Consider the following 25253-nt stretch of genomic DNA (forward strand, 5'->3'; position numbering starts at 1 on the left):
TCTTAAACCGTCACCACACAGAGTCCAGAACGCCCCCCACAGGGAAACATCCTTCATTCTGCTGCAGAAAAGCTGCTCCAGGTCCTTTTTGAAAGATTTCAACAGCCCAAGACAAGATGTGGCACTTCGCCTGAGTTCATTCAGGAGCAGTGGCGTGGGCAACAGAGGGCTATTGAGCTCGCCTTTCAGTGCTGAGAAGAAAAAGAGGGGGGAAAGAAGAAGAAAACTGCATGCATGGTCATTAGGAAACCTTCTCTGGTGCATTTGGGCCTGCAGAAAGCCCCTCCACCCCCAGACCCTCTCCTCCCCTCCTCCCCCTCCTTCAGGATTAGCACTCACACAGAAACAACTTTTTGTGTGAAGCCCGGAGGGAAAATGAATCAGAGTTAGACGTTTTCTGTTACAAGTTCGGCAAACATCCCTGTGGCTGACCATGGCTCTGCCTGTTGTTGTATTCCTGTTGTCTCTCATTGCACTGGCTGCTGCATCTGCACCTGACTGTAAGGAGCTCGTAAAGCCTTTTATGCCAGAGGACCCCAAACAGGTAAGTCACCTAGTGTGTTTGCTTTCTCTGTCGTATTTACAACAATGATGCTGGAGTTTTTTTAAAACATGTAAGGACCTTATTTTATTTTTATTTTTTTTGTGCATCAAGGTGTTTGGAAAATGGATTTATGTGATGGGAGCTGGCGACCCCAAACAGTACCACAAAGCACTGGAGTCTCTGAAAAGCTCCTGGATAGACTTGTCCCCGACTTCCAGCGATCAGACTGTGACTTTGCGATGGGGAGATCACTGCTTGTGAGTTTGGTGATTATGTTATTTCAATATGTTAAACAGACTTATGTATTTAATGCAATTCAGTATTAAAAGCGAAACATTTAAATTTAGTTGTGAAAGCCAGATTCTGCCATGCCTTGTTGTTTCTCAGTAACCGGTGCATCACGGGGGAGGTAAATGCAACCATCTCAGGGATTGCTACCACATTTCGCAGTGAGTGAGCTACAGATTGATGAATTTGTCTTCACAACAGACAATAGATTTCTCGTAAAATAACCCAACACTGTACTTTGAAAGAAAATCTGTCAGACCACAAAGGGCACATCCTGCAGACTTGCTCTGACTGCCTCCTGTGGACCGACACCTTCCGAAATGGGGACGTCACTGGCAGATACATCCTGCAGTTCAGTGAGTCCTGCACTTCTCAGCACATCAAGTCAGGGCTGCAACCTGGATGTTGACATTCTCTCTTTGCTTGCAGCGAGGACAGGAAAAATTGATCCAAAACATGTGGAAATTTTCAAAAATCAAGTTGGCTGCTTGAACTTCCCAGATGACTACCACAGCTATGATGGCAAAACAGGTCAGCAGCTATCCAAAAACCTCCAACGACAGAGTTTTAACTCCCACAGGGTGGAGATTCTGCCCTGCGAAATGTCATATTTAAGTGCAATAGTTTTTAGGTCTTCATTATTTTTGGATCGAATCCATAAAATACAATGCACATGGTGAGGAAATGAGGCCACCGTTCTCCATCCTGCTCAGGGAAACGGTCACATTTTGTTTCTCTTTTTCCTGCAGAGCTGTGCCCTGATGACAAGGAGAGCACGCAGGAATAAAGAGGAGGCAACGAGATCCACAAAGCTGCATGCATTAAAAGAAAATACATACAGTGTCGTCGTATGTGCCGTCTGTATGCTCTGACGTCATGAATGCCAGGACGCAAAGTTATAAATGATTTAATCTCCTTTAAATATTTACTCACTGTAACGGCATCGTGTTGGGAAAACCACATCGACAGCTGTTTTTGTCATATCATAACACAGTTATTAAAACTGTTTTTATTAACAGTGCACTAACTGTCATACCCATTATTCACTGGAAACACAGATGTGTTGAATATAAAATAAAAAGGTATTGTTAAAATCTTTTTCTTATTGTGGAATGAATCCAATATATTCCACACTGTCAAAGTGGTGATTACATTTTATGACTATAAAATAACAGAAGATAACTGCTTGCATGTACACACTGATGCTACCAATGTGCTTGTTCTGATACAAATAAACCCAGCACTACCACTGGGGTCTAAAGTCGGCACCACATCAAGTTTCATATTTCATCTAATCCACCTCATGCGCTTCTTGATAACAAACAGTTCGAGCAAACACAGAAGTAATCTGTTAAAGTGTGGATATGGCTGAGAGCCGAACAGTTTTTCAGTCCTCGTGTCTTAAGCCATCAGCCTGCTGTAATGGCTCCCCATTTCAGTCTGAACGCTCTCCATTTTGCACGATCTGCTGCTCTCTGTCAACTTGCTGGTTCTTGTGCTGCTTGTGTGTGAGCCGATCCCTCTCTGTCCCGGTCGCCTGCATCTGAGCAGAGTCACCACCTGCTTCTGGCACTGAGAGGACCCGAAGTAATAGAGGACCGGATCCAGACAGCAGCTGAAGCTTCCTATGCACATGGAGAGCAGGTATGCCTGGTAAGAACTGTTGCTAGCCTTGTGCGCCAGTTGAACGTAGTGAACCATGAGGATGATGTTGGTGGGGGTGAAACAGACCACAAACACCAGCAGGACAACCACAGCCATCACCACAGCGCGAGTCTTCTTGGAGCGGTTCTCCACGTTGGCTTCAGCCAGAGCCTGAATGATGCGTACGTAGCAGACAACTGTGAATATGAAAGGGATGAAGAAGAACACAGAGGAGTAGATGGGGAAGAAGTAAAGATAGTAAGACTGTAGTTTTCCTACGTCCTGCACATCATGACATGTGGTGATGCCCAGCGACGATACATGTAAGGTCTGTTCTGAGATCAGCAGGGGGCACACTCCTCCCAGGGATAAGAGCCACATAGCCGCGCACACAGCTGAAGCCGTCTGAGGGCTGCGCCACATGAGCGAGTTCATGGGGTAAACCACAGCCAGGAAACGGTCAATGCTGATGCACATCACAAGCAGGACGGAGCAGTACATGTTACAGTGGAAGGCAGCAGTGACGGCTCTGCACATGAAGGATCCGTAGATCCAGTTGTTGCCGTGATAATGGTAGGCGATCTTAAAGGGAAGGAGCAGCCCGAACAGCAGGTCAGCACAGGCCAGGTTGAGCATGTAGATCACCGCCGGCTTCTTGGGACGGATTTGGCGCACGAACATCACCGTGGCAAGAAGGTTAAGGGGCACGCTGATGATGAAGACGAAGATGTAAACGGCGGGGATGAAACGTGTGGCCAAGCCACCCTCGAGAAATGCTTTGGTCTCCTCCGAGACATAATAGTGCTTCCGGGGATGATGGGGGTGAGGGGGGTGTACTTTTCTGGACTCCGTCGATCCTGAGCCTTCATCATCTAAGAGTGACAGGTCTAGGTAGTCTGCTGCATCATCTCCAACCATTACAAAGTGGCCAGAAAAAGTCCGCAAAAAGGGAGTGGAGCCTTAAAAGAAACAGGGAAATGAAGCAGAAATGTGGTTACGCCAAAGGGATGCACAACACTCTAAAAACATTTACACTAGGAGCAGTTTGGAAAAGCAGATTTTTTTTTATCTGATCAGATTGTTAAATGCATCTGTCAGGTTCAAGCTCGTCCTAATGCCCCGATATTATTTTAGAAAGTCCGGTTAAGTAAAATAAACTCTCCAATACATTTATTACATGCATCCATATCATGAGTGTGATTCTTACCCAAAGGTTAACTCAAAATACATGAATGCATTTTCATTAAAAACAAACAAACAAGTGTTTTCTCATAAAATACTGCAAATAAATAAATAAAATTAAAACTTTTTTGTATTAATTAGTTGACTAACCAGTAGAGATCACACGTTTCCGTGTCCCCACTGACCATTACTACAATTTAATTGATTTTAAATGTATAGAAAATGTAACTATAACTCAACTTTTAGTGCCAAAATACAATTATACGCACATTATTTTTAACTATAAATAAATTTATTCTATGAAGTACCAATATTTACACATCCTCCAGTTTGCTTTGAACCCAGTAACGCTATACAATTTACCTGCTACAAAATAAAATGTTTTTGACATGAGCACCAAGGAAGTGACATCACCGAGTCTCTTGAAGTGCAAAGAGAATCAAATGTCACTATATTATCTTACCTATTTATTTATTCACAGAACATTGTTGAGCTTTGTTGTTGCTTTAGTGTATGGGCGTTTTCTTTAAATTTTTTAGCAGCCTCTAAGGGTTAAAGTAATTTACCACAAACATTCAGGGCCAGTATTTAATTCCGATTGTATATTTGTCAGATGACATGTTGGATGTTTTTTTTCCTAGTTAAATTGCTCTAAGAATAAATATATTCATTCACTCCTTCCTGCGCAGTGATCTAGTTAAAAGTAAATGTTTAAACCGATCCTGCATGTGTTTCTGGGGGAGATACAAATACGTAAAGTTTACTCGAGCGCCAAGAGAGTACAAGGCAAACTGTAGACATCATCATCATCTTAAAGTCTTAGGAAAATTACTTACCATTTCCAGATGGGAGCGCAGAGCTTTGAACAGAAAATACAAACAAGCAAATTAAGAGGTGATGCATGGCTTTACTGTAAATCCTCCAAATATTTAGCAGGAGAGTGGAAATTATGTTTGCTGAAGAGCTGCTGAAAGTGCTGTTATTAAAGGCAGGAAACTCCACCTCCTCTCCAGCTGAACATTTCCTATCATTTAACAAAAACCATGAGTAATGTCACAGCGGCGTGGATCTTCAAGCCAAATGAAAGCCCAAGTAGGTTTTTCCAACAGGGTCAAAGGTTGCCAGACCAAAGGGAAAAGCACATCACTGAATATGAATGCATGACAAAAGCACCAAAACAACTACTACCAATAATAATAATAATAATAATAATAATAATAATAATAATAATAATAGTAATAATAACGATAAGAAGAAGGAGAAAAGGTTTGGGATGTGCAATTTATTATGAATATTGTTTAAGCATTAGACATCAATTATATAGCAACAACACTTATAAAAATACATCACATATAGCTTTTAAAATGTTCAAATGTTTATTAATTAAAAACATGTGTCTTTAAATTCTTTCATTAAAAAGGCACTACATTATTTCATACAGCCATGCAGGCTGCGCCGCTCCAGTTTCTGAAATAAGACCGTACTGGTTCGTCTGACATTTCCATCAAACTTCTCTCTTTTGAACAAGAAACATGAACATCACAATTGAATTCTTCAAAATATATTACATTTACAATCACCACGTGGGAAAGAAAAAAAATATAGGACACAAAGTGAACGATAAAGTTTCATTTTGGTGCGATCCATCAAATTATAGGCAGAAGAAACAAATCACGGCACCGCGTGACGTTTTTGTGCTGTTCAACAAACTCAGTACAGTCCAAAGGCACGACCAGGTTTCTCCCAACTCTGTTTTTTCTCTCCTTTATTTTCCGTAGAACTTCTTGTTCAGGAGGAAGATGAGTAAATTGACATTCACTTTGGCTTTGTCGAACATCTTCATGACCGCCACACCTTCGTACTGCAGCTGAAGGAGATCCTGCCAACATCAAACTGACTTGTTAATGCGCTGGTGCTACAAATACGCTACAAATGATATCATAATAAAACACATCACTAAGTTCTTTCTTAAGTCAGGCTCATGCTGTGCTGGCTTATTTCCATGACTATTCCTGCCAGTAGTCCATAGAGAAGAAAGGGAAATTCAACCATTTGTCACCAGGATTAAGTGTTGACGAGTGAGTTTTCTGAAGGGAAATGTTTACCTGGAAATGAAGCTGGACTTTTTCCATCTCGACCCCCATAAACTTGGCTTTCACCTCAAAGTCTCCAACTTCCTCAGTGGGTGAAATGTCGAACATGACATTTTTGAACCTGAGAGATAAGAAAAACAAAAGTGGACACCAGATGTGTGAGAGGATGAGAGTCCGTTTGAAATTATAGCTGAAATGTTGGAGAAGCTCTAAACAGACGTTTGACTGACTCCATAACAATGAGAGACGGCCCACAGACAAGAGATCCATTTGCTTACATTGTGCTCTTGACCACTAATGTAAAAAAGATCAAAAAACTGATAGTTGATTACATGAAGTCCAACAAAATGTAGACAACCTCGTTCTCATCAATGACACCGAGGTTGAGCAGGTAACAAGCGTTTCTTGCCGTTATCGCTGAGGACCTGACACCAGCTCTCTGATAAAGAAGACCGAATAAAGCCTCCACTTTCTGAGGCTGAAAAAGGCAAACATTTTGACAACTTCCACCTCTGCAGCAGTGTGGTACGGTACCTGCACTGTTGCTGACCAAAGGGCGCTGCAGCTGGCAGTAAAAGCAAGTGAGCACACTGCTGGTACCCAGCTTCCTGCCATCACATTTATTTAAAATATAGCATCTGGATAACATCACCTATGACCCCACTCACAATAGTCTGTTTGATCATTTCACAGGGGGGGAAACAGTACCGGTGTCTCAGGGCTTGCACTTTAACATTTGTTTTTCCTTCCCCGGACTGTAAATCTGTTAAACTATCGTCTCTCTGGCTCTTAAGCACTTTATCAAATGCACTCTATTAGACATAGAGCTATACACCGAGGTGTCATACACAGTGACTGGATCAGAAAACACCATCAACCAGCACTTTGCCAATAATAGAATACCAGTACTGTAAAACACTATTATGCTGCTATTTTATAATCATCTCATTATATTATATTTGCCTTTTCCTTCTTTATACTGTAGTGTAGTTACAGCTCTGCTTGTATAACGACAAATAACATGAAATCAAGCACCAAAAAGCGTCTGGTGTTGGGAAACCGTAACTTTTGTACCTTACAGCCAAGTTTACTGTAAGGTACGGTTAACAGACAAATAACCAAGATGTGACTGAACAAATGATAAATATAAATGGTAAATGGTCTGTATTTGTATAGCGCTTTACTTGGTCCTAAGGACCCCAAAGCGCTTTACACTATACACAATCATCCACCCATTCACACACTTGTGATGGCAAGCTACAGTGTAGCCACAGCCGCCCTGGGGCGCACTGACAGAGGTGATACAAATAACAATTTAAACAAATATAAATCGTTTAAATAAAAACACTAAATGTGTTTAACAGCTTCTGCAATGTAAAATGACATGTAATGATATGTAAGAAGGATGTTAGTACCAAGCCCTTTTCGACATGTGAAGAACTGAACTCACTGGTTGGTCTGAAGTCCCTCTATCTCCAGGATGACTCCCTTCTCGTGCAGTTTTGCTGCAGTGTACTTCAGAGACTGGGGCTTCCACTTCTTACTGCCCTTATCTTCCCCTTTCCCGTCCAGTTTTATAGATCTGCGTGAATTCCTGGACCATACAAACACACCAAGGGACATGTGTTACCATTGAATCACAAGCTAAAATCATCCATCTTTACCCTAATGAGGTTTGTTATAAATTAGGATACAACTCACTTCCTGTTTAGGTTATCCAGGCAAGTCTTGATGTAGGCATCATAGTAGTTCATCTGTTCCTGGTAGAAGGCAGTTTTTGAGTTAAGGGCAGTCAGAGTTTGCTGGAGCTTCACGAGCTCGGCCTTCCTCCTCTGTCTGTAGCGCCTTTGGTATCGGATGTCCTGTCAAATACACATTTTAGCTTCACAAATACAGAATGTGGGTCTGCATCTTTAGCTGGGAAAAAGAGCTGCTTATGAACCTTTGATATTTCGTTGATGAGGTCCTGGTATTTGTTACTTGCAGTAGCAAGGCCAGCCTGCTCCAGGTTACGAAGGTTCCTGATAATCTTCCTCTTCTTCTGCTCGAGCGGTAACTGGCTGTCCTCCAAAAGCGCTGGGCTGCTCTTCAGACCCTCTGGTGTCTGAGCATCCTGGACTGCCCTGCGCTCAACAATCCTAGTATGCTCTGACTCCTTAAGGAATAAGTCGCATACGAAGTAACATAATTAATTAGACTGAGAGGCAAAGAAAAAAAAATCAAATGAATATGCTCCTTTGATGAATGAAAGTAGCTGGCAGGTATATATATAGAGGAAAAACAAGCTGAGAAATGTAGATCACCTGTGCTGCAGTGGCTGGAGTCTCAAGAATTTCAGGTAAAGTCTCTCCATGTTGGATCCGAATCACATCCACAATCAGCTTTTTTGTCCTGATGTACACACACACAAAGATCAGATGTGACACATTAGCTTTTGTTTTATTTCACCTCACCAAAGTCACAAATATGTGCTTATGTTAATTAGTGTAACATCCGTTACCACCAAGTACAGAAGTAACCAGAGCACACACCCACATTTTACTCACACCTACTGCGCTAACTAGCATGCTAACACTTTAAAAATGTATCATTAAGTTGGGGGGCTTTTCACACCCTGCGTGTTCATACACCATTCTGCATTTAATCACTAGTTATTATTAAACCTTGGCTCCCCTCCACAGCATGACTTTTGTCTCTTCTCCATTAGCAGATGGCGGCCCCTCCCTGATGTTAAAAGGGAGTTTTTCCTTCCCACTGTCACCAAGTTCTTGGTTATTTATGGCCGTCTGATTATTGGGGGTTTTCTCCGACTCTGCAGGCACATTGAAGTGGCTGTTGTTGAAATTTGGTGCTAAATGAATAAAACACAACTGAACTGATGCCAAGCGCAGAGAAAAATGTGATTACTTTTGGCTCTATAAGGACTGTTATGTAAGATGAACGCTCAATACAGGACAGAATGTTAATCGCCTTCAAAAAAAAAAAAAAAATTTTAAATTAAAAAATTATATACTGTATATTATCCCAAGGAGCTTGAGTCTTATAACAGACTTTCACAGCATTGATAGCAGGGTATGTTCAACTTTTTAAAAAAAAAAAACAAAAATTCAGACACATTTGCAATGTTTATTTTAAATGTCTGGACTACCATTTGTTGCACTAGCTGTGAACTGTGTCCGAGAATAAAGACAAAACCAACAATGCGTTAGAGGCAAGATAAGCCAGACCACGAAACTCCTTCCTTTGGAACAGGATATGATAGAAGAGCAGGAAAGACATGCAACTGAAAGATAGCCACAAAGAAACGCACAATGTGTCAAGAAGGGTTAAGTGCAGTGCATCATATAGGCAATACCAAACTATGTAGAAGATTTCTGAAGGAGTGTAATTCAGCGTCAAAGTTTTGCTTTAAATACCAATTACAGGGCTAAACACCTAAAGCCTAAGGATTAAAGTCTGTTACTGGACACACAGGAGTGTCTGTCTCAGCATCCTCCAGTGACAACCTTACTTTGTACTGAGGGTCTTTAAGTCTCTGTCATCTCCTTCCAGCAGCTCAAACTTGCTGGTTAGAGTGAGGGAGATCTCGGTCTTCGCCAGCTGACTCAGAGCACTCTCCCTATTTTGATCATTTGGGTCAACAGCTCCTTCACCTGGGAAAAAAAGCAGTACAGATTTCAGTCAACCTGTGACTAACTTGTGATTAATCAAAATACAGGTTTACTTGAGCGTACCGAGCAATGCCTCTACATCAGGGACGTCTCCGAGGTCCTGTAGCAGCTCATGCAGCAAGTCATTGCGTTCTGGAGAGATGGCGTCCAGATGTTCCAAAAGCAGCTGCACAAACACACATTTGATTAGTCACATCGAAAGTTTAAAATGTTCACATAAAATTAGTCATTGAACATTTTAAACATTTTGAGATGAAGCTTGATAGATTTTCCAGTAAACGGAGAGCAGAAGCAGGATATAGCAAACAGCTCTTAAACGTCCTCTTACTAAATTTTATTACAGTCAGCGCCTTAATACATACCACAAGTATGAAACTGTGACTGTTTGGTTTCCAACATCCAGCTCAGTCCTACATATGCAACAGTACATTTATTTGTAGGTAAAAATCACATCCCCTTTTCAGCTGGGATTTTGCTTTTCTTCATATATTTGAACTACCTCAGTGTACGAAACAAAACTTTAGGGAACATCTGTCAAATTCAACAGGAAAGTCATTTCCATTTATAACAGATGGCAAAAAGACACAGCTGGCCAGAACCTACTGACATCCTCAATACTAACCCCTTTGAAAGGAAGTGTTCTGGAAACATAACGAAAGAAACAGGATGTCAAGTGGTGATGATGATAAGGGGACATAACGTACATATAACATATTCTAAAAACTAAACTTTGAGCTTGGAGCAAAATATAAACTCCTGCTAGATCTAATATCAATGTAATCTCAATAATATATTTTCTAGTAGCAGCAACAGTAAGAATGTCTGTTTCCAATAACAGTTTGTAGCATGTACAAGCATGCAAGACAGGGGCATGGAGAGACAGGGCAAGTCATTTAAGTATGAATCATGTAAAGTTTAATTATATCCTCAGGAGTAGCAGGAAGAATCTTTATCATTTTGCTTGGGTTTACCGAGTGTGTATTGATGATCTCCTCTATTGATATGTAGATGATGGGTTTGCTTAAGTTCACCATATCCGAGTATTCGTCAATATTAAACTTCTCCTCTGGTTCAGGGACATCACACGCCGACTGGAAAAATAACCTGGACAGAAATCAGCTGTTATTAGTTCTTCCAGAGCATGAACATGAACTTCCTGTGAAGTGCTCTGTATTGTTTTCCTCAGCAAGGTTAGCAGTTCATATTGACCTTTTCCAGTAAATGGACTGAGATTTATCGCGATTTTCAGAAATGATGAGTCAAACACAAAGTGAGGCAGATAACAGCACATAGCCGCCCAGCCTCTCCCATTTAGTTTGCTCTAGTCAGTCTGGAATTTGGTTGATTTTGTAGACACGCATGTCCGAACTGCTGACACGGCACAGCGGGCTGGCTTCTGCTGCCAGGATTCCCTCTACTTCCACCATGTCAGCTTAACGCGGCCAAACACGTTCATCTCCAGGGTTTACCATTCTTTGTTATCGGAAAGAAACTGGTTCTTCCTCCATCACACTTTTATCATGTTGTTTTGGATGAAAAGCTTACCGTATTATCAGTGATCTACATTGACCAAAACTAAATTATCTCCATAGACAAATCAGAGTACAGATTTGTGCCGTGTATTCCGCTCCTTACCTAAACTTCTCATATGTCTGTGATATGTAGTTGTTCATGGGCGTCATGTGTGCATTCTCGCCCTCAAACAGATTCTTGGCAGCAGCATGCTGGAGCATCTTTGCCACTGATCCCAGATTACGCCGCTGGTCTTGGTGGAGCTGCCCTCCTGCTGACAGGTCAATGATGTCAAAGCCATCTGGGGCCACAATGGCTGGGTTCATGTAGCGGTAATACAGCAGGTTACCTACAATCTGACATTTTTAAAAAAAGTATTATTTTCTCTTACCTCAGCAGGATCACAATAATAAGACCTATAGAGAAGACCATGCATGACTATGGAAAACACACACACACACACACACACACACACACACACACACACACACACACACACACCATATATATGTATATATTTAGACATTTGATACCTTCAACAGCTCATCCTCTGAGGCATCTGGAAACTTTTCATGGAGGCTGTTCTTCAGAACTTTAGCTATGTATCTCATGCCATAACTACATGCAAAACACAAAGCATTGATGGGACATGAAGCACAAACATGCACTCACATACTACATGGCAAAAACAAGCTCATGATAAGGAATGCATCTGATGCATCAATATCTGCATTAATGACTGCAAGTATTGATGGCTTTCAGTGTCTTCAGTATGTACCTTAATGTTTAAGATTTTAAATTGCATAACAGCTCCATCTAGTGGTCTATACACTCTAGACTGTGAAGATCGATGAGGCACAAAACTGGGTTACTATGGTAGGACTCGTGTCACACAAAGCACAAACAACTGGCCAGATGAGCGCTTGCATCATAGCAAAACTGAACAACAAACACTTAAGAGACCAGAAAATACACTACAAATAAAAATCATGGCATGAAAGAAAACTTTTAAACAGTTCAATACAATACAGGGAACTTAACCAGGAAAAGTCACAGAGCAGACAAAGGAAATTGGGCTTTGACAGCTCCTAAGACTTACGGGAGATTATCCAGTGAGGACACAATGGAGTTCAGGACCTTATCTGTGGCTGAACGCAGTGTCTGACTGGAAGCCTGCAGCCTGTTGCGTACTTCCTCATGTGACATGGCCTGCTCAGGAGTCACTTCGTAAGGCAGCTTGCTAAGGGGCAGCAGAAGATGCATGTGTAAAGTTCACTGCTTTATGCTTTTTGACCTGAATTTTAAATGCTGGATACGTTCGGCTAATTCAAAATTCAATTAGGATAACAAGCCATTTAAAAAATTTCTTCAGAAAGCTGAAATTTCAAGATGAGAAAAACACAAAATAAAAAAAATAAACTTAAAAAATTATCACATGAACTAAATAAACAGCTGAGAAACAAAGTTATTTGTTTTTACTCTACTTACTTTTGTCTCATAATAAAATTTATTTGATACCTGAAATATTTAAGTGCAAAAAGCCAGGGGTAACTAAGTATGATGGCAGTCTCCTTACCTGGCCTCTCCAGTAGCACTTTCCAGCTGGTTGACCCAGGCTTTGTAGACCTCAACAGGGTTTGTGTTGAGGCCTAAGCTCTTGTCCTCAATGATGTCTTTAATGACTGGAGCCAACAGCTGTCTGAGGGTGTTGTGACCACGTGCACCTCTGTTGAAGCTCACCACCATCTTGATAACTGTTGGATTGCCTGTCACTATGTCCTGGATCTGGTCCACCTTAGAACTGAGACACGCAGAGAAGATAGTAAAGGACTTTATAGGCACTCATTTACCGTTAGTAGTAGGTTATAATTGAGTAAAATAAGTGTAAACTAGCTACAGTGAACTCTCATGGTATAGCATTATATGGAGCCACAATACTCACTTGATTTCCTCTTCTAGAGCAGTCTTGAAGAGTTTGAGCAGCAGGTATTCCTCTCTCTGGTTTGAGGCATAGTTGTAGAGTGTGAAGATCACAGTGTCCATAAACTTGGTGGACTTGTTTTGGGGCATCTGGAAGATCAGCTTAGCCAGGTAGGATGGATTGGTCTAAAGATAATGGAAGAGAAAGCAAGCACAGCGTTAGGCGACTAGAAGTGAAACTGAATGAGTTCATTTAAAGTTGATGAGGCAGAGTAATGCTTCTTTTCCAATGGTTTTGTGACACTGAAGTTGTCCTTTACTGTCTATTGAGTTTAGAACCAAATGTAGTGGAAATTGGACACTATTCCCCCACTATACCCCCCCCCCAAAAAAAAAAAAAAAAAAAAAAAAAAAAAAAAACCCCACGGGGGATGAATTATACAAGTTGCATCTGCGAATTATCTACAAATATCTTCCAAATAACTTTGGGACCAGCAGTATTTTGAGTCTTTTCAGTTGAAATGCCATGACTGGTTTTATATCACGAACTGGGCGAGTGGAAAAGAAATCAGACACATTTTTCATACCTGTAGTAGATAAAAGAGATGTTGGTAGGCCTCGAGTTTCCGTCTTTTGCCTTTACTCAGGCCCTTAATACCGAGTCTGTCTCCTGCCGTCGGGTCATCTTTACTCGCCTTATTTTTCTTGCTCTTCATTTTCTTATTATGGGACACAACATCCTTTTCAAAGAAACAAAGTTAAATAGGAGTTTGGCTGGATAATAGATAAAGAAACTTCTTCAGATTTTAGTGTCAACAACATTTTACTCAAACTATAAATGATTTCAACCCATTTTTATTAACTTTCCGTTTTCCTGTCACGTATTAATTAGAGGTGACGGCAACCTGCAGAGTGATCCTGTTCTTCACTAGCAGTCCAATCTTTATATCCATTAGGTTCAAGTCTTTCTCCATCTGTTGATTGGAGCGAATCTTTGTGACTACTTCCTCCCGAAGCCGTGTCACTTCCTGCTCTTCCTGTAGATCCAGAGGGCTCTGCTCCAACAAGTGGACAAATTTACGCACCACTGACAGAGGAGGATCCTTGGCTCCAGCTGAGAGTTGGTGTAAAAAATAAAGTCAGCAACAAATGCAATTTGCAAGTTTATCCTTCATCATATTATATATATTATCATCAGAACTGAACAATATTTTTGGCTTGACTGTGAGGAAAAATTGGGGGAAGAAAATTGCAAATAATGTGGTTGTTCAAAAATTTGTGACTCGCTGTAAGTTGCAATCCTCTAAAACTGGCGAAACATGCATCAAGACCATAATTTCATATTCAAACGCAGATCTAAATTCTTTATGACTCACTTAGCGTCCTGTAGTCCTCTCTGGCTTTGTTGGCCTTCAAAAAAGCTTGGATTTTCACAATTTCTTTTTCCTAAACACAAAAATGAATCAGAGTTTTAGGAAGCATGAAAACAAACCCAAATCCTGCACCTGAGTAATGGCAATGAAGTATTACTTACATGATCTTTGAAGAACTGTTGCCTCTGATTGTATTCACGTTTTGCTTTCCACATCTTTACAAAAGACTGGATCTAAATAAAATAAAGTATTTATTAAACAGTTATAAAAAAATATATACCAGGCGTTTGATGCAGCAGCTATGTTGCTAATGTTATTCACAGGTCAATTAGTGTTAATAAGTGTTAAAAATCCCAATTAATATTCTCCTGTTTCAGTCTGTCATTCATAACAAAAATAATTCATCACCTTGACAATGGAAGCAACATTTTTCTGAAGCAAATTCATCCTCTCTTTATACACTTTCCTCTGTTTGTAACCTTTCCAACAAGCCTGCAAAAAAAGGAAAAACTGAGACAAACATGTACAAGCAACAAGTTCGGCATCAGCTTCACCACAAATCAGTTTATGAAGCTTAGTCATGAAGTTTAGACATCAGTTTTCTAAAGACATTGTTGTCATTGTTGGTTTGTCTTCTAAGAAGATGCAAACAAAAATATGCAGTCAGTACAGTGGTTGTAATTTAATGTAAGTATATAGCTACCTTTGCTTATGATTTGTTTGTGCTTGGATAAGCCCTAGACATCCAGAATCAATGAGGAATATTTGCCTAATTACTAAGTACACTTTATAGAGGTTCTATAAGCTACCTGCAGTTTTATGACATGTGGTTCTTGCTGATGCAGATACTCCATTCTCTGGACGTGCTTCTTCCTGACCAGGTAACCTCTGACTCTTGCCTGCAGCTTGGTCACAAAGCACTCATTGGCCAGCCATAGCTGTTCCCTGTTATACTCAGCAGTCACACAGGTCACCACATTCTGAGGGAAAAACCAAGAATACCCCACAGCAGCATGAAAATTGTTTGTTTAGATGCAATCCAAGTATAAACAAATCTCACTACTGTTAAAGTAAAAATGAAATCAGCCCAATCAATGGGAAATGTTAAAGCTTTATAATCAAGGGGTAGCACCTGGATTTCTTCTTTACTGAGATGTCCGCTGTTCTGTTCAAACCCTTCAGGCTCCTCCCAGGTGCCCTGTTCAGTTTCCAGGTTATAGAAATAGTCATATTTGTCCTTGATGCAGTGTTTTACCCACACACCATCAGTGCTGCCTGGAGGAAAGCAGAAAGTGCTTTTTAAAAAGTCTGTTGGTGTAAATCTGACACAAATTCTCAACTTCTCACTGGAGTTTCTTGAACAGAAAGCACACTTGCTGTCCCACAGATGTAAATCCTGTTACCTTTGGCAGCACCGTCTCTTTGTTTCTGTGAAAGGTCATCTTGGTACGTGTCAGCACATTCAGGAAGAACTGCTCTCAGCCCTACACTGGGAGCCTGCAAAGCCTCCAGTGTATTCTGGGAGTCCCCCTCATTCACTGTCTTGTTAATATGAGCTACTGCTCCAGACACTAGCAATGCAAAGCAAAAAGAAAAACCACTGGTGTCAGCTTCACAACGCTATTGGGTCAAATAAAACAACAGTATACAGTAAAAGTACAATGTGAACACACTGAGTAGTGTACAGGAAAATAAATTTAAATGAATTAGACATCAAATGAATTACATTGACATTTTTTATTGTTTTTTTTTTTTTTCAATAGTTCATTTCTACGTCCGCCTCGCTATAGCAACAAGAAACACTGGATAAGAGCATCTATAAGGCATTATGTGACAGTTATTCATGGAAACAAATCGCAGATCAATTTGAAGAATTAATCAGGCTTTACGAGAACATACATGCGAGAGCCTCCTTTTCATCCTGGTTGGCTGTCAGTATGGCCTCTTGGATTTGGTCCAGCCACAGCACTGCAGATTCATCACCGGAGCTCTACGATCAGGAAAAAGAACAAAGATCATTCCTCTTCATTTCAGAAGACAAAACTCAAACTCACTCAAACAAGGCGTTATTAGTAGCTTGTTCATCGTTTCTAAAATATTTAAAGCACCCAGAACCAAAATAATGTGGAAAGTTTTAAGTTTGTGTACATTTACTGTACCTGAAATATTTTCCAAAGTCAAACTGGGATTGTGGAGATATTTAATAGAGATAATGATCGCATTATAGAGAACCAGTGCCAGGAACCAGTCGAGACAAATAAGGAAAAGTTGACAAAAGATGACCTGCAACCATATCCTAGCCCACCACTTAAAGCAATGACCTCAGTCTATAATGGGCTCAAAAGTCAGAACAAACACAGCATGTTTATTCAGCTTGATCCTTATGTTTGTTCTCAAGCTAATTTTAGACAACATCAAGGGGTGCATCATCGACCACAAGACCATCAGGAAGGAAGTCGCTGTTTACAAAACACTGAAGCAGTCTGAAAGTAAAGACATTACTTGTGCGTTTCACGCACTCCTCATATATTGAGGGTGTCATAAGAGATATTACATGCGTGATGTGATGTGATAGCGCAAGCCAGAAGAACATAGCAGTCCTTCAAAAGCAGCACAGCATGGAGGCAAGACAGGAAGAAAGAAAAACACTGTCCTGGGAAAACACTTTACTAAATGACCATCTTCAAGCACACATTTCACTTCCTTTATTGCATTCATGATGTAATTGCTACACATTTTATGTTGTCTGAAAACCAGCTTCTAATTCACTAGGCTGACAAACACCAAATCCCATTTTAACAAAAGTAATAAAACCAAAACCAGTCAAATGTCTTAAATGAACCAAACTCCTTGGACAAACACGATAAACAGCTCTGTAAACCATTAAGTAGTTTTTTCCCCCACTCCAGTGATTCAGAGGGCTGTGACTGACGCAGACAGCAGGGAATTCAGTTTTCAAGTCCAGGCAGGAAACATGCTTCTGTATACACTGCCAGGAAGCTGAGTTTGAGCTCACACCATTATCAGCTCGACCGCTGCACTGAAGAGATGCAAAACACAAAGTTTTACTGGTGGAAAACTCCTGACAAGAAGCAAAACCAAGAGGGCTGAAGCCTAATTAACTGGGAAATACTGGAATATCAACTTAACGGTGACATGTTTGACCTCATGCCAGGACTACTCATTTGTTTGATGGCAGTGCAGACCAATCAGCTTGATGGTAAGTTTCTTAAGTTAACACATTACTAAAAGGATAACTCTTTAAAAAAAAAAGAAAAAGAAAAAAGCTTAAATCTTGTAGAAAAAGTACATTTTGGTATCCAACAACTGGGAAAGCTCTTTTCCCAACTCAGACTCACAAAATAGAAAACCAAAATTACTTCTTTAAAACAAAACAAAAAACCTTCAGAACATTTTGGTACAAAAGAAAAAAAACTTTTTGCATGAAAGTTGGTTTGAAGGTGTAAAAACTGTTTTCTACTCTTTACAGGAAACAAAAACAGGACCAAAATCCAACCTCACACAGTGAATCCAAGGACCTTTAAGGCCGACTATAATGACACAGGCAGAAACTTGCATGTGAAGCCAGAGGATCCAGTGACAGCCTATACCACAGGGGTGCTCAGCACCTGGGTCATACCCTCATCGTACATCCTGTCTATGCTGGTGGGCATCCCCTCCAACGGCTACATTCTGGCCTTTCTCAGAGTCCGGCTCAGAGCACAGTCCTTTTCCACAGTCGTTCTTCACCTGAACCTGGCGCTGTCTGACCTGCTGCTCCTGCTTTCCCTTTCGCTGCGTGTTCACTACCACTTCAATGGGAACAACTGGATATTTGGGGAAACCTCCTGCCGGCTGATTACGGCTTTGTTTTACGGTAATGTTTACTGCTCAGCTCAGACCATCGCGTGCATCAGCCTGAACAGCTACCTGGCTGTGGTCAAACCATTCATGTACAGGAGACTTGCTACGAAAACACTGGCGGTGTGGACGTGCTTGGTTATATGGTTCCTGTTCGGGGCTGCTGTTGTGCCTGAGCTCCTTGTCAGGCAGAGTTACAACATCTCCCAGCTGGGGATCACAACATGTCATGATGTACTTCCCCTAGACGAAAAATCACACTCCCATCTGGTGCCATATAGGCTGATGCTTATCTGTCTAGGCTTTATAACGCCCTTCCTCTTTTGTATCTATGCCCATGTGGCTGTAATTTACCATCTAGGTCAAAGTGCTTGTGACTGGAAGCCATTTATCAGAGTCAGCACTCTGGTTTTCAGCATCTTCTTGGTGTGCTTCTTGCCCAGCGGAGTCCTGCATATGGCCCACTACATCCGCCTGTTTTCCGGTGGGGACGACAGCGTGTATGGATACTTTAGAGTAGCTGTGTGTCTCTGCTGTTTCCACAGTTGTCTTGATCCCTTCCTGTGTATGCTTATTTCCAAGACAGCGGCTTCAGAACTACAATTTATTTCTCTCCGCGAGATATCTCCGAGACAAGCAGTTATGACGTGATACTGGACATGTATACAAAAAAAACAAAACAAAACCCAAGCCTGGACTATTGTTGGAACACAGCAGGAAGTCACAAGGGAAAATGACAAACTGAAGACCGGACAGAATCAGAAACTATTAATGTGGCCATAGTGTTATTTGTTTCCATGTATACTAAAAACATGTTTTATGTGTCATGTTTTGTTCATTTTTTCATTAAAATTATATCCAAAAGTCAACAATACTTTTTGTAAACGATATATCCGTTACTTTAAAATCAAGATTGAGCAATTCAGATAGATATATACATGACCTAATGTAAAGAAGTGACATAGGATAAAAAACTGCTGTATAACAAAACTAACAGGACAAAGTTATGACACGGTTTAAATAATGATTCATGGAGGAAGTGGGGGTGCTTACTGAACCTGCTTTGCTCGCCCTTTCCTTCCAGGGGGAGTCCTCTACCTCCTGATCTTAATCATCATCCCGTGCCTTCTCCTCCCTCTGCTTCTCTGACAACACATCACCCACGCACGTAGGGTCTCAGGGGGGACATGAGCTGCATAGGTTGGTAGGGCCATTCACGTGGCTTTGCTGGCTGTGCAGTCATATGTTTCTCATTTTTAATTACCACACAGTAAGGGTGGGAGATAATTCAAATATACTCGATGTATTGCAAGTTTTTCCACTCACGATAGTTAAAATGGCTTTATAAATTGCCATGGCAATATTAAGCTGTCTGCATGCAATTCCCTGTGAGGTTTTTTTTTTTCCTCCCACATGCTGCACAATCATTAATTCCCCTCCCTCCCAAACAGAAAATTTTCTACCTGGCGCACTGCGCTGAGCATGTGTGTTTATATCCTACCGGACGAGCGAGGGAATGAGACTCGCTGAACAAAATGCGGTAATTTGCAAAACGTGCCGTAAACATTTGCCGCAAGAGGAAGCAATACCACAAATTTATTCTACCAGCTGAAAAGTTCTCCACTACAAAATTAAGACTTTTTAAACTCCACATGTCAACGTCTCCCCACACACCAAAGAAAACATTAAATAAACCAGCTGTGATACTTGTGACTGTTCTATGTCAGTCGTTTTTATAGTCACTATCTAGACTTTTGTTTCTGTAATTTGAGGTCATCAAATTTTTTATTTTATTATTTTTATGTGTTGTAAGCTCAAAAGAGCACCTTTTTAATTTCAATTGTTTTATTTTGTCTCGTGAATTCTTGCTTGACGTCTTTTGTTTGTTGAAGGTCGAGTGTTGACCACAGAATGAGTAATTTATGAAAAACCTCTGTGTGCAACTGATGGTTAAAAACAAAATACAACAACAACAAAAATTGTTGTTGTTGTTGTTGTTGGGGCATTGTTGCCGTACACAGACACTCACATCCTCTCACACACACACAGCAAAATTCTATATTTGTGTCCCTCCCTCTGTTTTGTCTTTCAGTTGCTGCATATCATTTAAATGTGTGCTTTGTTAGCGAGTTGGAGACCGAAATGCCCGTTTACTTCACCCTTTTTTCTATCTTTCACCAACCTGGCATCACCCCCAGCTTAATACCCACACAGATAATAATATGAATAATAAAATAAAATGAATAATGACCCAAAAACAATTACAAGAGTCTATGCCCCTCTTAGGAAAGCAAATGTGCTTAGGAAAGCATTCAGACCATGATCCTGCTTGCTGCACAGGACAGGTTTAAATAATAAAAAAAACTTACAAAATGAATAAATAAACAAAATAAGGATTCGTTCAGCTATAATGACGTTTTCCACAATATCTAGCTGTGGATGGTGCAAGTATATTTTTCTACTCAAATTCGAAATGACTAAAGAAATGTTCGCCTACCTGGCAGAGAAGTTGTTTGGTATTTTGAAGGACATCATGGTAGTGTTTGGCTGTGGCTGGGTTCACCCCCGACAACTTGGCTGTAGGGAGGAGGAGGGCTGCAAGGGTCTGCTCATGATCACCTGAGTTTAGTGCCTCATTGATCTCAGCTATGGCTATGATTCCTGTAGGTGGAGGACCAAAAAACAAAAAAACAAAAGCCTCTCAGACAAGTTAAGAGCACAGATTGTGTTTCATTTTTCAGTGTAAGACGATGCCTAAAAAACTGTTCTAAGGTTTCAAACATCTGTAATTTGAGAATATTCCTGAAACAGTGGGAGTATTTTGAGCACCTTTACGTCATGTCCACCTCAGCAAACTGTGTAGTTTTACGCCTTTTTGAGCCTCAAGGAAATTATTTATGTTTGAGCAGTTTGCAGTTAATCGTTTGTTATTCTCAAAATTACAATTTAGATTGGGTGTGATATCGTAGCTTGACTCAGTGTGATGTCTGATATGGTTCTCTTAGCAGACAAAAGCACTTTAAGGAATCACCAGCACCTTCAGGTTTCAGTCCAGGCATGAGTAATTGTCACATGTCTGTCTGAACTGTACATGTCTGTGAGCTTCTACATGCCTCATCTCTCTCTACGTACAACATATCGCCGTATATTACTCAACAAAAGATCACTGTGTATTAGTTACATTTACAGCAAGTATCAAATCTCCTGCTTTTATTAAGTGGCCAGTTCTAGTTTTGTTATGTGCAGATATGTCCTAGCAAAGTTTAGAGAACTGACATTGTTTTACAATGTACGAGGAGAAACAAGGAGAAGCCTAATGATTCATTCAGTAGTCACCAAATTGCATAGCAAATTGATTAGCTGCACAGGGCAAAATACTTGCTAAAATATGTAAACTAGAAGAGGAAATCAGCAAGACGTTCTTACGTTCATGCTCTTCTTGGACCTGAACATTCACGGTGTCGATGCATTTCTGGACATCATTCCAGGTTAGAAACTCTTGGCCCGTGGAAAGCGCCTCAGCTCGCTCTTTGATAAGCATGTCAGAATACCTGAGGAAAGAAGGACTTATGTAACCAGAAATTGTTTGGATGCGCAAATACATTATAACTTAATTTTTAAGTCATAAATAAATAAAAGAAAAAACTATGACATTACAGCAACAACAAAACACTCATGGGTGTAATTTTTGGTGTCCTCATAGCCTGCCCACCACAGCACAGCTGCATTTAGCACTTTAGCACCACAGCTGAGCAGACAGCAGTGTGGAACCAAGTGTTGTCTGTATTGTAAACTGATAACTTTGTGAAGCAAATCGTTAACCTTATAAGCTTATAAGTGTCCCGTCATACAGTACAGCAGGACAAATGTCTGAGAGGAACCAAAAGTTACACCAACCTGCTACCCATTTTTAGACATAAACTGATTTTTGTTCATGTGGTGCATTCAATATACCAAGCAACTAACAGACTAGAAGAAAAATCATCATACAGAAAAAAAAAAGCTCTGCAGATTTTATCTGGTCAAATTAGTTTTTCTCCCCCTCAAACAACCACCAAAGGGATTTTGGGTTTCTTCCCAGGATGAAATTGGGGGTCTTTCTGTTGTTAGGTGAATGTGTAAATCACTAAAAATTCACATATTGTATGTTCTTGTTAGTATAATATAAATTAAATGCTATTAGGTTAAAACTACCACAATATGGTTGAACTGTTATGTTTAACTACCAGGGATTAGTTTTTTAACTATTAGCTGCTGCACAAAGTGACCGAGATAAGTAAAGAGTTATTTATTAGCAGTAATGTTGATAAGAAGTTGGGTAAAGTAGTTATATATTAAAAACTGCCATAAACATGTTGTATAAACATTCTGCAATAAATCACAATAACTCTTCTTTATGGTCTCTGTGTCGTTTCCACAGCCTGACTTAAAAGTAGATGAATCCACTAAATGGGAACACTGGGGGGGAAGGTGAGTAAACAATAACACTTCCTTTTGCTTCCTCATCTATCCTGCGGCTATCTTACCTGTTAAGGTTGTCTTGGTCTATGTTGGTAAAGCCCAGGGGAGAGTCTGTTAGCTGCTCAATCACAGCCTGTGGGTCTTTGGTGTCTAGTACTTCATTCAGCACTGCGACAGCTGACAGCATCTCTACAGCTACACTCAGTTCCTCGTGGCTCAGTCCAGACTGAAAAACATAAAATACTGGATCAGAAAATTGTTGCCTGCAGAGTGTGTGTGTGTGTGCGCATGTATATACATGTATATCGCTGACCTTGTCAATACCCATCAACATCCATGTGCACAGAGTAAAAGTCTGAAACATGCCTCACCCGTCCCCCTTGTAGCTGCAAACTGAAAAGCTCAGCCTGGTAGAGGTTGGCAGCAGTTTGGTAGACAATTGGCAGCTGTGCCTCCGGGTTCATCAGCTCCTCCACTGTTTCCAAAGCATTGCCCAGGCGAATGGCTGTATTGATTCTTGCAACTGCTTCAAGTTCTGATTAAGAAAATGACAACAAAGTCGTGTTTTACATTATAACTTGGAATCAATTCCCCAAATGAACGAAAACAGTATTTCGTACAACCTTATACATGATGTTCTGAAGGACCTTTAAGAACCCATATTAAATACTTATCATGAGTCGTATTTGGGTGATTAGGTAGTTTGAATTTTAACTCATTAGTAAACAGCCCGAAGTTACAAAAGCCACTTACTTCGTTTCTCTGCTTCGGCAAAGTCATTGCAGGAGCTGACAACTCGCTGAATCTCTTCCTTGTCCAGAATCTGGACCCTTCCACCTTCCTGAAGAAGAAACATTAGATTACACTAAGCAGATATCCAAAAAGACCCCATTAAAGAAATGGCTCGTTTTTCTTTGCATTTTGACTTGATTATTTTTATTATTTGAAGGTGGAGTTAGATATTTCATGTGAAAGCAGGCCATTGCTCACTTGTAACAAATGCTTGGATAACAAGAAGACCACAAAGTCTGAAATATGGATCTCTCTCTCTCTCTCACACACACACTGCTGGAATTAAATCCAACAACTGAGCAAACAAGCTCTGACTCTGTATACCTTAGATTTATGCTGACAGTAGTTGGTAAAATGTTCCAGATACCACCGGCTGTTTGACTCCTGAACACCGAGCAAGGCCAGCACGTTGAGCCTAAGCGCAGCCAGCAGAGCAGCTTGATCCTGGCTCGACACAGCATGATTCACCTGCCTTATAGCTTCCTGGGCTGGAGACAGGAAAAATAAAGACAGTGAGCAGATCCTTTTTAACTTTAATATTGTTTTGATTAACTGTGTAATTGTGCTGCATAATCTGATTTAACAGATGTTTAGACCTAATACCCATAAAGGCCCATCTCACACAAAGACAAAAACATCTGCGACACATGACAGTGTTTAAGTGAGAATGTGTGTAAAGCAAACATAGGGAAGTTCTTACTGTTGACAAGATCAATGCATGTCTGGATTTCCTGTTGATTCAGCAGCTCCTCATAAACATCTCTTTCTTCAGCAGCAACTGAGGACCGCTAACAGAGGGAGACAAAGAAAATATAATCACATTATATGCATATAATTGTTAAAAAAAAAAACAAAGCGCACTATATTTTAGCAGGTTGTATTTACTGCCTCCCATTCTCATTTAAATTGGTGTGGTAATATCAATTAAAAAAAGAAAAGAAAAGAAAAGCTAGTGCTACTGTTTGCACAGCGTTTGTAAAGAGAATGGGAGGAGAGGTGCTGGATGGCGTGGAGCGTTAGGTAAATACAGCTTACAATGCAGTCACTGGAATGTGCTGGCAAAGCCTGTAGAGCACATCAGCGCAGGCAACCATTTTCAGATGTCCGTGCAGTTCTCGAGTTAATATAGCTGCCACATACATATCACACTTCTTTATATTCCTTTGGAAAATGTCTCAAATAACACACATGATTCAGAAATTTCTAGAAACTACATTCAGACATACAGCTCTTAAAATCTGTCTGTGGTCAGCACGTGTGCTCTTGAACACAGAAAACATGTCAACCTCAGCAGCAGTAAGAGGTGTAACTTAATCAAACCTGCTTACATGGTTCAAGGTTGGTTCAGGTTAAAGGGGTGAGGACAATTTTAACAAGGCTGAAGATGAGAAAGTTGCATTGTTTTATTTTTTCCATCTAAAAAATAATTAAAAAACAATTATAAACCAAACGGTGGCTCTAAAACCAAGGTGTGAACAGTCGATAGAAAATATTGATGGATCCCCTCCAAGATGATGTTTTCCCAAATTACAAACCTTATGAGTGTTTATAACACTCATAATTCCTTTGCCTCAGTGTACGCTGGTAAGCAATCAGAATTGCCTATTCTCAGTCTCTGATACAGCACAACCTGTTTTATGACTCAGCAGTCCAGTCTATTCTAGCATGCAGCTACATTTTAAAGCATTAAGACTCCAGTGTAGAGTAGGGCTGAACGATTATGGAAAATAATCTAATTGCGATTTTTTGCCCCAATATTGCGATTGCGATGCGATATGCGATTATTTTTTAAGGTCTTTGTCTTCTGTATTATTAAACAAAGACAAGCAATACATCATATAGTATGGCCAATACTATATTACATTAATTTTAAACTGTTCTTTCCTGGAAGACAGACCTCTGTTATGATGAC

At 40.4% G+C, this 25253-nt stretch overlaps 4 protein-coding genes across 5 annotated transcripts in view; 2 read left to right on the forward strand and 2 right to left on the reverse strand.

Annotated features, from left to right (window-relative positions):
- Nucleotides 1–284: 284 nt before the first annotated feature.
- On the forward strand, nt 285–1930 carry LOC147317292 (uncharacterized). The gene is made up of 6 exons (XM_086314106.1): nt 285–544; nt 656–801; nt 932–993; nt 1078–1188; nt 1262–1363; nt 1582–1930. The coding sequence occupies exons 1-6, from the start codon at nt 434–436 to the stop codon at nt 1617–1619; spliced, it is 570 nt and encodes a 189-aa protein (XP_086170232.1). The 5' UTR covers nt 285–433; the 3' UTR covers nt 1620–1930.
- On the reverse strand, nt 309–4651 carry f2r (coagulation factor II (thrombin) receptor). The gene is made up of 2 exons (XM_086314103.1): nt 4495–4651; nt 309–3435 (listed from the first exon to the last, which is right to left on the reverse strand). Exons 1-2 carry the CDS (start codon nt 4559–4561, stop codon nt 2234–2236), a joined length of 1269 nt encoding a protein of 422 aa, XP_086170229.1. The 5' UTR covers nt 4562–4651; the 3' UTR covers nt 309–2233.
- Nucleotides 4652–4927: 276 nt separating this feature from the next.
- Nucleotides 4928–25253, reverse strand: part of iqgap2 (IQ motif containing GTPase activating protein 2) — a 40060-nt gene continuing 19734 nt past the window's right edge. For both annotated transcript variants that reach the window (XM_086314098.1, XM_086314099.1), the window contains 30 exons: nt 24042–24129; nt 23666–23829; nt 23303–23390; nt 22921–23084; nt 22615–22775; nt 21515–21639; nt 20586–20749; nt 16127–16217; nt 15631–15798; nt 15360–15502; nt 15037–15207; nt 14636–14719; nt 14389–14460; nt 14231–14300; nt 13760–13968; nt 13442–13594; nt 12877–13040; nt 12511–12735; nt 12034–12174; nt 11468–11552; nt 11058–11290; nt 10394–10526; nt 9486–9588; nt 9263–9404; nt 8055–8142; nt 7694–7906; nt 7453–7613; nt 7202–7345; nt 5764–5872; nt 4928–5537 (listed from right to left, as the gene is read on the reverse strand). In XM_086314098.1, the coding sequence (XP_086170224.1) occupies nt 5424–5537; nt 5764–5872; nt 7202–7345; nt 7453–7613; nt 7694–7906; nt 8055–8142; nt 9263–9404; nt 9486–9588; nt 10394–10526; nt 11058–11290; nt 11468–11552; nt 12034–12174; nt 12511–12735; nt 12877–13040; nt 13442–13594; nt 13760–13968; nt 14231–14300; nt 14389–14460; nt 14636–14719; nt 15037–15207; nt 15360–15502; nt 15631–15798; nt 16127–16217; nt 20586–20749; nt 21515–21639; nt 22615–22775; nt 22921–23084; nt 23303–23390; nt 23666–23829; nt 24042–24129 (4170 nt within the window). In that variant the 3' untranslated portion in view covers nt 4928–5423. The remainder of the gene's footprint in view (nt 5538–5763; nt 5873–7201; nt 7346–7452; nt 7614–7693; nt 7907–8054; nt 8143–9262; nt 9405–9485; nt 9589–10393; nt 10527–11057; nt 11291–11467; nt 11553–12033; nt 12175–12510; nt 12736–12876; nt 13041–13441; nt 13595–13759; nt 13969–14230; nt 14301–14388; nt 14461–14635; nt 14720–15036; nt 15208–15359; nt 15503–15630; nt 15799–16126; nt 16218–20585; nt 20750–21514; nt 21640–22614; nt 22776–22920; nt 23085–23302; nt 23391–23665; nt 23830–24041; nt 24130–25253) is intronic.
- On the forward strand, nt 17179–18837 carry f2rl2 (coagulation factor II (thrombin) receptor-like 2). The gene is made up of 2 exons (XM_086314104.1): nt 17179–17447; nt 17718–18837. The coding sequence occupies exons 1-2, from the start codon at nt 17384–17386 to the stop codon at nt 18737–18739; spliced, it is 1086 nt and encodes a 361-aa protein (XP_086170230.1). The 5' UTR covers nt 17179–17383; the 3' UTR covers nt 18740–18837.

This window comes from Aulonocara sp. 'chitande type north' Nkhata Bay, linkage group LG12 (genome assembly GCF_057382095.1).
Source record: "Aulonocara sp. 'chitande type north' Nkhata Bay isolate Kocher_YH1m ecotype deep benthic linkage group LG12, A_spYH_male_GT1.1, whole genome shotgun sequence".
In the NCBI taxonomy this organism is placed as follows: Eukaryota; Metazoa; Chordata; class Actinopteri; order Cichliformes; family Cichlidae; genus Aulonocara; species Aulonocara sp. 'chitande type north' Nkhata Bay.

Bases quoted from the DNA above. Each gene is read 5' to 3' on its own strand.
- f2rl2 (XM_086314104.1), top strand. From the start codon at position 17,384: ATGTTTGACCTCATGCCAGGACTACTCATTTGTTTGATGGCAGTGCAG. The intron at 17,448-17,717 runs GTAAGTTTCTTA...TACTCTTTACAG, and splicing joins GCAGACCAATCAGCTTGATG to GAAACAAAAACAGGACCAAA.
- f2r (XM_086314103.1), bottom strand. From the start codon at position 4,561: ATGCATCACCTCTTAATTTGCTTGTTTGTATTTTCTGTTCAAAGCTCT. The intron at 3,436-4,494 runs GTAAGTAATTTT...GTTTCTTTTAAG, and splicing joins TGCGCTCCCATCTGGAAATG to GCTCCACTCCCTTTTTGCGG.
- LOC147317292 (XM_086314106.1), top strand. From the start codon at position 434: ATGGCTCTGCCTGTTGTTGTATTCCTGTTGTCTCTCATTGCACTGGCT. The intron at 802-931 runs GTGAGTTTGGTG...GTTGTTTCTCAG, and splicing joins CGATGGGGAGATCACTGCTT to TAACCGGTGCATCACGGGGG. The intron at 1,189-1,261 runs GTGAGTCCTGCA...CTTTGCTTGCAG, and splicing joins CAGATACATCCTGCAGTTCA to CGAGGACAGGAAAAATTGAT.